The following is a 12,597-nucleotide window of genomic DNA, read 5'->3' as shown; positions in this document are numbered from 1 at the left end:
ATCACAGCTCAAACTGTTGAAGTTCAATAGTGTATTGGTTACCTTTAGTTCAGGTTAAGAAAGAAATTCAAGCAGCATTAATTATTAATATGGTTTACGTTGTTTTATTTTCTAAAATTGCTTAAAATAAAAAAAATAAGTAGGTATATGTAATATACAATGACAAATCATATTACGGCACCAATATAGGCCAAAGCACGTTTCTCTTCAAATTCGGGCACAAGATTCGCCTCCAGCGTAGAGCGTGCACGTTGGCAAAGCAATGAGATGTTCTTGGTCTCGCCATAATCCCGCTCAAAGGTCAAATAGTCCACCCAGACAACTGGTTCCGTTTTACCAAAATATGTGGCCATAAATTCATAGCACATACGCCACGATTTGATCGTCGGTAAATCCTGCAAAACAAATTAATAATCAATAATGAATACAGAAAATTCCTTGCAAACAAGCATTCTTACCCTGAGTTCGGTGCTCTCCAGCAGCTCGATCATTTCACGATGCAACTGCACTGACATGGGCGGCTGCAGTGCCAATTTGGCGTACTCATCGCGCGCCTTTGTCGGCGAATGTTCGTGCCACAGATAGCGCAAGTAGCTACAACGAAGGGCGACAAACTCCGGCCACGTCTCCTTACAAGCCAACGTATAGATATCGTTAAGTCGCCGTCTCGACTGCGCATCACCGCGTGCTCGATAATAGCTAATGCAACTTTGCCAAATGGGCAAGGCAGCGGCACCCAGAGTGCGCCGCACCTGACCAAACAGCTTGTGCACATTCGGTTCATCATCGATGCGTATGAGCGCCGCCATCAGTAACTCATGCATACGCAGCGATTGATCAAACTCCAGGGCTTCGGTTAGAATGCGTACACAAGCATCGCCGCCACTATCGCTGTTGCCCAGTATCATGCTCAATGTGGCATAATGCTTGGCATCCATCAACTTGGAATTGTGGCCGTCCTGCAGCGCATTGGCCAAACACTGTTGTATCAAGTTGCGTTCAGTTTTGTGATTGCGACTGAGTGACAACATCGTCTCCAAATACAAATTCCACATCTCCGGCGTGGCCGTATATTGCACAGCCGATTTATAGATTTGTACGCACATCTCAATACACGACTTCTTAGTGCGCGTCTTCCATACACGTCGTCGCCCCGTCTGCTCATCGATGTTCTCATCATCATTGTTATCAGTTTGAACTCGAGACTTTTTCTCACTTGGTTCGCCATTAGCGTCGTCGTTATTTTTCGACTTCATATAATCATTTAAATCAGCCAAATGAAAGCCACGTAATTCACGCTTGGCCAAAGCATCCCACAAAGCTGGTTTACGCGAGAATTTCGTTTGCATGTCGTCAATGATTGCGCCCTGCAGATCCACCGTCATCTCGGGATAATCTTCGCACACCTCGAGCAATTTGAGGAAATAATCCCAGTGTGTTATGTGATTCAAACTATTTTTATAAACGGCCATAACGCGTTCCAATCGAATATCCTGCTCCGATATCGTATTATCAGCTAACGTGCGCTTGCTGTCCGCCTGTTGCGCCTCCTTGAGAAGTATATCGAAGAAGACCTTGTTAATGAGCTCGGAAGAAGGATGACGTTGAAGACCGCGCAACAGCAGGCTCTCGGCACGAGTTACATTGAGGCGACTGTATTCATATAACCACAAGGCAGCACTAGTCCAGGTCTCAGGATCACCACCATGATACTAAAAGAAGACATAACTTTACTACAACAGTCATTATTACGAATTGATTCACCTACCGACAACATCTTTTCATAAATGCCCGCCACCTCTTGAGGCGCCGACTTCTTGCTGAATTTGATGAAGTTATTCCACAGCCGCTTTTCGTGCGCAAACTTCACCAGCATCTCGCGATACATGCGAATGATGCGCGTGGCTATCGAAGTCTTCAAACCGCGCAATTTCATGCCGCTTACTTTTTCTTTCTCGGTAATCGTAGCATGCATTTGTGTCTCGTACACTATAAAATCCAAATAGTCGGCTATGCTTATTTGGCTCTTAGTCACATTCAATAGCAAACGTTCACGTTTGCGTACGCATTCTCTAAATATGTTAAATTAATTTAATTCAAATTCTTTTTTTTTCGGGTTGTTGCCGCTTACCTGATTTGCTCTGGCGTAAAGATCTGAAAGTTCTTCATTTGCTCATACTCAGGCAGGAGCCGCTCCTGCATTTCTGCAATAAATTCACCCATTTTAAGTTCGTTTTTGTTTCCAGCACATATAAATAATTAAAATAACTATTTGTTGTTAGCGAGCTGCGCGCACGTTGTTTCACATCACATTGGCCCAAACAGCTGCTTGTTTATCGATAACAGCCACAGTTTTACTGTATCCCTGCGGATAGCTTCAGATATAAATCAGTTTGGTCACCCTAGAATAGCAAAACGTCATTGAAGCTGGTCACATTTTTCAAATACAATTTTTTTTTGTTTTTAGTCCAATTTACAGTAAATAAATAAGTGTATTTTGAGCAGGCGAAAAAGCGAAATAAGAAAAGGGGAAAAAAGTTCCACAAAACAAACACACACACGCACACAATAGCAAAAGTTGCAATGGCTGAGTTTATTGTGGAACGTGTTGAGGACAAACGGCTTGTGAATGGTCGAATTCAATATTACTTAAAGTGGAAGGGATATCCACGCAGCGAAAACACTTGGGAGCCGGTGGAAAATCTCGATTGTCCTGATTTGATTGCCACCTTTGAGGAATCACTGAAGAATAACAAAAAGGATCAAACCGGAATGATCGGCAACAATAAGAAACGTTTGTCCACATCATCGACACCAGAATCCATTCGCAGCAAACGCAAATTTTTTATGGAGGACGAAACCGATGAACAAAAGAAATTGATTGGTTTCGATCGCGGCCTCGAACCATCGAAAATATTGGGTGCCACCAACTATTCCGGATATTTGATGTTCCTCATGAAATGGAAGGGTAGCGATCATGCGGATCTTGTGCCCGCCAAGCTGGCTAATCTGAAGTGTCCCCAGATTGTTATACAGTTCTACGAAGAGCGTCTCACATGGCACACTGACAATGGGAATGGCAACGGCAATGGAGGTGGAAGCGGTAGTGGAAGTGCATGCGACGATAGTGCGCATATTGGCAGCGATGGAAATCCGGACAGCGCAGCTGGTGCAAGTCCTACTGCCAGCTTGAACGATGAGAATATAAAGCCGGATGCAGCCAGCGTTGAATCAGCAGGTGGAGGAGGGAATGACAACACCATTTAAGAATCATTTTCACACCATGCACAAAACTTGCAGAACGAGCCTAGCAACACAAAAACTTGCATCTGCTACACACACATTCGCATACATAAACGCAGGCATGCAAGCACATTCAAACACAACCACACGGACATACATAAGCTCGCCACAAGAAATCAGAAAAGAAAACAAAACATCTGCAGAGACATCATACATACACAATAATCATAGACATGCAATTTATGGTAATTACGCTATGCACAACAAAATGAATGTTGTGGTCATATTTCTTTAATTATACTAGCATACATATAAATATGTAATCCGCAATAAATATCCTGAATTAATATTAGTAAAAACAAAAAAAAATGTAATTGTTTTTTGCATGCATTTGTATTCAATATTCGTGCCGTTATCTGGCAACGCCTATAATTATTTGTGCAGTAGATAAGTTTGCTGCCGGTTAACTTCAATGTTAGATGAGATTGTAATTATAATACGAAAAATGTGTAACAATAAATATATTTCTGACTTGATATTAGCGGAAACGGAAAATTGCTCTTAAATTGCATTTACGTAGTCAATAGTCATGAATAGATGCCACATTCTGGCAGCGCGGGCAATCGGTAATCGATAAGTTTGGTACCGGTAAGCTGCAATGTGTGAGAGCAAATGTTGTCCCATTGATGTGCGTCAAGATAGCTCCGCAACTTTAGCGTCACATATCGATAAAAAAATATCGGCTAAAAAAAACTTTTTATTTTCGTCTTTTTACGTGGTATTTAAACTAAAATTAAAAAAGTTTGAATGCAAAACAATAGAAAATTAAATTATCTTTCTATTAAATCCATGTTCGTCAAATTTCATGTAGTATTTATGCACTAAAATCGTGATTGAAAAATTGGGGTAGCAACATTTTTGCAAATATCTCGGCTTTGACGAGTTGTCGGCCAAATCGGCTTATAACAAGTTATAGAGTATTGTTTTATAAATATACCCTCAAAAATTCATAATTTTAAAACTTTTCGTTTTTGAGATATTTGAGAAAAGTACGATAACCTCAGCTCCAGCCCCATACAAAATGAGCACAAAAAATCAATGCTACCGATTAATGACCGTAACTTTTTTTTGACTTTCTTGTCGGCCATAGCGCACATTATACTTTCGTAGATACAACTATAAGGAAGATATATAGCAATTTTGGTTGCAATCCAATTTTCTGTTTTTGAGAAAATTGACCTTTTCCTAACCCGCAAAAACAAGTTCATTTCGCAGGTGCATCAAATCACTGGAACCAGCGTGGAACCAGTCAGTGTTAAATAACACCATTTGGACTTTGGCGGGACTTCAAATACTTGCAGAAAATAACTAAATGAAACAAATATTACTATAATTTAAAATTACATTTAAATACTCTATTTATATATATATTACTTTGTTATAATTAATAAATATACGCAATTAAATATTCTTATTTAAATCGTAATTTTGCAGTTTACTTGATCACTGTTAGCGGCAAAACTTTATGTTAACGCTATCATCAAATTATTCTTAATATTTGCAGAACTTATAGGCCATGTCGCGCTATTTCATTCTATTCGAATCAAATAGATAAATATTTTGCTTTTTGTTTTATTCAAATCGGTTAAGCCGTTTTCGAGAAAATTCAATTTTTGTGATTATTGCGAAAATTACAAAATAAATTTCAATTTGGCATGGCAACGCTTAACATCTGCGAAGCTAGTAAAAAGTTAGCGTCGAATTTTTGTTTTGCAGATTTTTCAACATTTTGACTATGTACATAATTGGTCAATACTTTAAAAAATAGATAATTAACATATGTATCATTTCCCAATATATACTACATAGCAAATTATCATAGTTTCCGAGAAAATTCAAAATAACATCTACATTTTTCGATTATACGCTCTCCTAGACTTTGTCTGAGAAGGCGCGCATTGTTATAATATAAACATAAAAAAATTCGAATGCTTTGCAATTTGTTTTATTCAAATCGTGATTTTCCTTTTCGAGAAAATCGCATTTTAGTAGAATAGTACACATTTTTGAATTTTTGCGCAATACCTAAAGTAGTCAAAGCGTTGCCAAATTTAAAAAATGGCGATCATGTACATACCTATTTATCATATTTATTACCCATATATATCCCCAACTTATTGGCCATGTCGCGCTATTTCATTCTATTCGAATCAAATAGATAAATATTTTGCTTTTTGTTTTATTCAAATCGGTTAAGCCGTTTTCGAGAAAATTCAATTTTTGTGATTATTGCGAAAATTACAAATAAATTTCAATTTGGCATGGCAACGCTTAACATCTGCGAAGCTAGTAAAAAGTTAGCGTCGAATTTTTGTTTTGCAGATTTTTCAACATTTTGACTATGTACATAATTGGTCAATACTTTAAAAAATAGATAATTAACATATGTATCATTTCCCAATATATACTACATAGCAAATTATCATAGTTTCCGAGAAAATTCAAAATAACATCTACATTTTTCGATTATACGCTCTCCTAGACTTTGTCTGAGAAGGCGCGCATTGTTATAATATAAACATAAAAAATTCGAATGCTTTGCAATTTGTTTTATTCAAATCGTGATTTTCCTTTTCGAGAAAATCGCATTTTAGTAGAATAGTACACATTTTTGAATTTTTGCGCAATACCTAAAGTAGTCAAAGCGTTGCCAAATTTAAAAAATGGCGATCATGTACATACCTATTTATCATATTTATTACCCATATATATCCCCAACTTATTGGCCATGTCGCGCTATTTCATTCTATTCGAATCAAATAGATAAATATTTTTGCTTTTTGTTTTATTCAAATCGGTTAAGCCGTTTTCGAGAAAATTCAATTTTTGTGATTATTGCGAAAATTACAAATAAATTTCAATTTGGCATGGCAACGCTTAACATCTGCGAAGCTAGTAAAAAGTTAGCGTCGAATTTTTGTTTTGCAGATTTTTCAACATTTTGACTATGTACATAATTGGTCAATACTTTAAAAAATAGATAATTAACATATGTATCATTTCCCAATATATACTACATAGCAAATTATCATAGTTTCCGAGAAAATTCAAAATAACATCTACATTTTTCGATTATACGCTCTCCTAGACTTTGTCTGAGAAGGCGCGCATTGTTATAATATAAAAATAAAAAAATTCGAATGCTTTGCAATTTGTTTTATTCAAATCGTGATTTTCCTTTTTGAGAAAATCGCATTTTAGTAGAATAGTACACATTTTTGAATTTTTTGCGCAATACCTAAAGTAGTCAAAGCGTTGCCAAATTTAAAAAATGGCGATCATGTACATACCTATTTATCATATTTATTACCCATATATATCCCCAACTTATTGGCCATGTCGCGCTATTTCATTCTATTCGAATCAAATAGATAAATATTTTGCTTTTTGTTTTATTCAAATCGGTTAAGCCGTTTTCGAGAAAATTCAATTCTTCTTGTGATTATTGCCAAAATAATATTACCATGGTGGCAACACGTGTTACGGCCGAAAGTTGGGCCACCCTTTATGAACTTGGTGGCAACTCTGAACATAACGGAATAGTGCTGTATGTTCTGCTAAACAACAAGTTCTGCACAAGTGATTTACATATAAAGTTAAAAGTTAATAAAGGGAGAGTAAACAAAATATTGAAAATGCCACGTAAATTGATGTCCACCAAATCGTAAGTACATAAAGTAGTACATATGTGTATTACATCCGGTGCGCACTTTAAGTGCAGTATCATACATACATATATGTATATACATATATGCATTTACATATATATATATGCAGTGGCGCTTTTGTGACAATGCAGCGGCCATTCCGGGAAAATATAAATTGATTGGAAAAGTGTGTGTTCAAAGTGAATAATATTGTTTTGAATTTTCAATGCCATAAATATATATTCGAAGTGTATAAATATATATACATATACATATATATAGATATAAAATTATTATTATTCACTTTGCAACACAATTTTTCTCAATATCTGAAAAGTCCCTGTACTGCCTTTAAAGCGTCCCTGTATTTAATACAAGTAATAATTTCAGAGTCGATGGCCTTAGTAGCTAGCACTTCCTTCTTTTATTATTGTGTATAATAAAAAACATGTAAATAAATAAATAATTTCAATGTTTCCTTTGCATTTATAGAGCAACTATGGATACAAGAATGCTGTACAGGAGGCAGTTTCCGAAGGACTAATTTCCGGAAGCACACTTTCGACGTTGGATTACCAAATATTGTTGGACAAACTAAATGCCAATCAGAAGCGAGTGGTTCCATTTGCCAACAATAGCAAGAATCGTTATGCCTTGCTAAAGTGCTTCCAACGTGTAAGTATTAAAAATTTGAATTTAATATATGTAAATATTTGTAGATCATTTCAATTCTAATTTGAATTTTTATAGTTTCAGGCAAAATCCAATGATGTCCCTAATGGAGTCTGTGAGTCTACTGACATTTCCATTGAGCCGGCAGACGAAACATTAATAGAAGCCAATTTGAAATGTTTTCGAAAAAAATGCCACAGTGGAAATGCAAGTTTGAATCGATCGGTCCTCCTAGTAGACAATTTGAATAGCCCACGTGCAATCTTTACAAAATGCAAGTATGAGGACTGTAAATTTAAGGTAATCGATTTTAAAAATATGTATTCTTTATTAACTAACCAGTTCTCTGCCTCACAAAGTATACAGCACATGATTAGAGAAGCTTACAGCTCTCATAATAATGCGTGTGTTCTATACTTTAAGAAGCTAAGAATTAATAAGTTAAATTTTGTAGCGTATGGTTATTGTAAGGATCCATCTTGCAATAGCTTTATATTTAAAGGGTCTTTTGATGGGGTCGTTAAAGTTTTAACAAGTAGTCTTAAAATAACACATACTAAGTATTTAAAAAAACAAACGCAGTGCAGGGCTGTAAACAGATTTATGGAAAGAGCCTCCATAAAAAACTGTACTGCGTTTGAATATAGAATTAAAAAAATTAACAAGTTAAATATGACTAGAGCTTTAGTTGGTAATGACCAGATGACAAATGAGAAACTGCCTTTTTATAGAAATTTAATATCAGAAAACAACGCCAAATTTGATTTCGACAAGGATCCTTTTGTCGATGCTTTCGGTATGATTTCTAAAGGGCATTCTCATTTTATTCAGTATTTATCAACCAAACTCGAAGTCTTTTTATGGGACAAAGAACATATTAATATGTTATTGACCCATATAAAACAAGGCACTTTACATATGGATGCCACAGGAAATGTAGTGCAGCCTTTGCACTTTGTAAAGAAGAGAATATTTTTGTATTCATTAGTAGCCCATATCCCTAAGCTCCATATTGTATTCCCAGTAGCTCATGCAATACTTTCAAATCATACATCGTATGACATTGGAAGATTTTTGTGCGAGTTACGGGAGTCTTGTTTAAAAAATCGATTCAAATGGCCTATTTGCAGGAGAATAATAACTGATGTTAGTTTTGCTATTATTGGGGCCATTTTAAAAGAGTTTAATAATCTTGATATTGTAAATTATAATGAAATTTGTTTTAATTATGTATATAATAATAGTTCCATTTTTCCTAATGTTTGTGTTCAGTTTTGTACAAGTCACTATTGCAAAATTATGTGCCGTAATATTGATGAAATAGTTGGCTTGCACAACATTGAATTAAGAACATTTTTAAGAAATTGCTTAGGTTACGCCTATTCGATTGACAACGTGCTAGAACTAGAAGAATGGTTCAAGAATCTTGCAATCATTCTTCTTTCTCCATGTATTAATAAGATAGTTGATAACGCCAAAGCATATTTTATAAATTACCGTAACGATACACTTTTTTTAAATTTAAATGAACAATTTTTTGCCCAAACACCATTAAATGATAAAGTAACTGATATAACACTAAATTCAATAACTTTGGCAAGTCCGTTTCGTAAAAAATTTGAAACCATTTACATTGAAGTCATTAATAATTTAAATAAATTTAATACATCTTACGCGAACAATATTTTTTACTGTCCGAAAATGTTAGAGTTAATTTTAAAAAAGTATATTGTATATGTTCCCTTCTGGACTAATATTATTGGAATATTTATTGATTCATCTGGCAAAAGACCAAGCAATGGGCCAATTGAATCGTTTTTTAAAACTGTTAAGCATAGTATTATTAAACCGAATAATAAGAAGGGGTTAAAATTGGGCCGCTTTATTCGGAAAATGGAGGAATGCTCTGTTTCCGTCATGAAGCAGCTTCAACTTTCTCTCCCTTCACACGACCAACTAACCAACGTAACTATCATTAAACCAAAAAATAATAAACTTAGAATTAACGAAACTAAATATTTAGATGAAATGGCTGATAAGCGAAAGCTCTCTCGACATATTGAAAGATGGCAAAAGCCAGCTTTGAAGAAGCTTAAAGTAGGAATGTTTAAAAATGATTTTTCCACTTTGGAAAAATTCCATGACTCTAAAGTCAAAGATTGTCAAAAGGAGGTTGAACAAATTTTTGAACAGGACTACTCGAATTCAGCCATTTCAACTAAATTTAATATGGAAGATATCCATAAAAAATTAATTATTAGATTAAAATCTGAAACTAACAACCTAAATTTAAATAAACAAATAATAATATTAAACTTTGAGTCTCTTTTCAGGAAAGTTCATGGTGACTTGGATAGTCAACAATTTGTTTTTAAAATTTGTGTGGGCGATTTGTTTTCGTTAATCGATCAGCGCTGGCTAACAAACTTTATCGTTGATGTTAGCCTCACTGTTCTGATATACGAAAACAAAATCGAAACCATCATAAATTTGCCTTGTCAATTAGGACAATTTTGCTTTAATAATGATAAATTAATTGGAAAATATATTAGATCTCATAAATTTAAATTACTTATAATTCCCCATTGCTTTGAAAATCATTTTTATATTTTATTTATTAACAAGTCGAGTAAAAAAATAATATTTTTAGACCCCTTTGGGGATTCGGGGAAAACTTCTTTGTTTGAAAATTATTATATAAAATTGTTAAAACATATAGAGCCTAACGTAACTTATTCCATATTTAAAATACCACATGATACTCAATTTGATAGCTACAATTGTGGCATTTTTATTTTGCAATACGCTGAAAGATTTTTATCAAACACTTCGCTTACTAATTTAAAATCGCATGATTTATTTAGGAGCGAATTGTTTGATAAACTTCTACGGTATGGAGATTCTCTAGATGGTTTTTGTTTACACTGCTGTGCTGAGCAGAAACCACCTTCCGAATCCCAGTGCATTTTTTGTGATCGACCTATATGCAATAATTGCATACGAGATTATTATGGTGATTCACAAAATTATATTACTTGCAAATTATGTCAAATCTCCGACTGATAAATGTTTTTTAATCTTTGTTTTGTCTTCTGCCGAATAGTTTTTCATTATTATTGTTGTCCTAAAAAACTCAATTTTATAATAATTACTTTAATAATAATTACTTTAATTTCATTTCAGGTACTTATGAAACAAGCTTCGACTTGGTGTTCATGTGGACCACTTGAATGTACTGTGTACATCAACGTCCAACACCTCCTCTTTGGCGCAACAAGCTTCGACTTGGTGTTCATGTGGACCACTTGAATGTACTGTGTACATCAACGTCCAAGACCTACATCAAATTTCGTCCAGGACTTCACTGGAACTTATTATGTATATACATATATTTTTAAACATTTTTCAATTATAGACAAATATTTCGAAAACAAAATTTTCATTTGTGTTTTTTCTTTCATAATGGTATTGAGTTAAAGTTGTTATATATATATATATATATATATATATATATATATATATATATATATATATATATATGTAAATTCAGAAGAGTTGCAGTCATAATATAGCTCTTCAATTATGCTCTAATATACATATGTTCATAGTTTTATAATTATTCAAAATGATTGCCCTGCAGTTCTGAGCGCTAGTTCGTTGCTGGGGAAATAAGCACATACTAGCAGACCACCACTACTTACAAAGTGGCACCTAGCAACGCGTTCTTTAATTTCCGTTTTTGTATGAAATGTACCCATGTAGTGATCGGCGAGGTAAGTACTTACCCATGGCCGTAACACGTGTTGCCACCATGGTAATATTATTTTGGCAATAATCACAAGAAGAATTGAATTTTCTCGAAAACGGCTTAACCGATTTGAATAAAACAAAAAGCAAAATATTTATCTATTTGATTCGAATAGAATGAAATAGCGCGACATGGCCAATAAGTTGGGGATATATATGGGTAATAAATATGATAAATAGGTATGTACATGATCGCCATTTTTTAAATTTGGCAACGCTTTGACTACTTTAGGTATTGCGCAAAAATTCAAAAATGTGTACTATTCTACTAAAATGCGATTTTCTCGAAAAGGAAAATCACGATTTGAATAAAACAAATTGCAAAGCATTCGAATTTTTTATGTTTATATTATAACAATGCGCGCCTTCTCAGACAAAGTCTAGGAGAGCGTATAATCGAAAAATGTAGATGTTATTTTGAATTTTCTCGGAAACTATGATAATTTGCTATGTAGTATATATTGGGAAATGATACATATGTTAATTATCTATTTTTTAAAGTATTGACCAATTATGTACATAGTCAAAATGTTGAAAAATCTGCAAAACAAAAATTCGACGCTAACTTTTTACTAGCTTCGCAGATGTTAAGCGTTGCCATGCCAAATTGAAATTTATTTGTAATTTTCGCAATAATCACAAAAAATTGAATTTTCTCGAAAACGGCTTAACCGATTTGAATAAAACAAAAAGCAAAATATTTATCTATTTGATTCGAATAGAATGAAATAGCGCGACATGGCCTATAAGTTCTGCAAATATTAAGAATAATTTGATGATAGCGTTAACATAAAGTTTTGCCGCTAACAGTGATCAAGTAAACTGCAAAATTACGATTTAAATAAGAATATTTAATTGCGTATATTTATTAATTATAACAAAGTAATATATATATAAATAGAGTATTTAAATGTAATTTTAAATTATAGTAATATTTGTTTCATTTAGTTATTTTCTGCAAGTATTTGAAGTCCCGCCAAAGTCCAAATGGTGTTATTTAACACTGACTGGTTCCACGCTGGTTCCAGTGATTTGATGCACCTGCGAAATGAACTTGTTTTTGCGGGTTAGGAAAAGGTCAATTTTCTCAAAAACAGAAAATTGGATTGCAACCAAAATTGCTATATATCTTCCTTATAGTTGTATCTACGAAAGTATAATGTGCGCT

The 12,597-nt window shown here is 34.1% G+C and overlaps 3 protein-coding genes across 3 annotated transcripts; 2 read left to right on the top strand and 1 right to left on the bottom strand.

Moving 5' to 3' along the window:
• Window positions 1-81: 81 nt before the first annotated feature.
• On the bottom strand, window positions 82-2,336 carry LOC117571867 (U3 small nucleolar RNA-associated protein 6 homolog). Its single transcript, XM_034254287.2, has 4 exons — window positions 2,132-2,336; window positions 1,769-2,072; window positions 459-1,712; window positions 82-395 (listed from the first exon to the last, which is right to left on the bottom strand). The coding sequence occupies exons 1-4, from the start codon at window positions 2,221-2,223 to the stop codon at window positions 168-170; spliced, it is 1,878 nt and encodes a 625-aa protein (XP_034110178.1). The 5' UTR covers window positions 2,224-2,336; the 3' UTR covers window positions 82-167.
• A 109-nt stretch (window positions 2,337-2,445) lies between these two features.
• Window positions 2,446-3,733, top strand: LOC117571868 (chromobox protein homolog 3). Its single transcript, XM_034254303.2, has one exon. The coding sequence runs from the start codon at window positions 2,584-2,586 to the stop codon at window positions 3,265-3,267; it is 684 nt and encodes a 227-aa protein (XP_034110194.1). The 5' UTR covers window positions 2,446-2,583; the 3' UTR covers window positions 3,268-3,733.
• A 3,096-nt stretch (window positions 3,734-6,829) lies between these two features.
• On the top strand, window positions 6,830-11,036 carry LOC117578013 (uncharacterized). Its single transcript, XM_034263113.2, has 4 exons — window positions 6,830-6,967; window positions 7,445-7,625; window positions 7,701-7,922; window positions 10,806-11,036. The coding sequence occupies exons 1-4, from the start codon at window positions 6,939-6,941 to the stop codon at window positions 10,929-10,931; spliced, it is 558 nt and encodes a 185-aa protein (XP_034119004.1). The 5' UTR covers window positions 6,830-6,938; the 3' UTR covers window positions 10,932-11,036.
• Window positions 11,037-12,597: the final 1,561 nt, after the last annotated feature.

This window comes from Drosophila albomicans, chromosome X (assembly GCF_009650485.2).
Source record: "Drosophila albomicans strain 15112-1751.03 chromosome X, ASM965048v2, whole genome shotgun sequence".
NCBI lineage: Eukaryota > Metazoa > Arthropoda > Insecta > Diptera > Drosophilidae > Drosophila > Drosophila albomicans.
The sequence above is the reverse complement of the archived record's forward strand: the minus strand, read 5'-3'. Positions and strand labels throughout refer to the sequence as shown.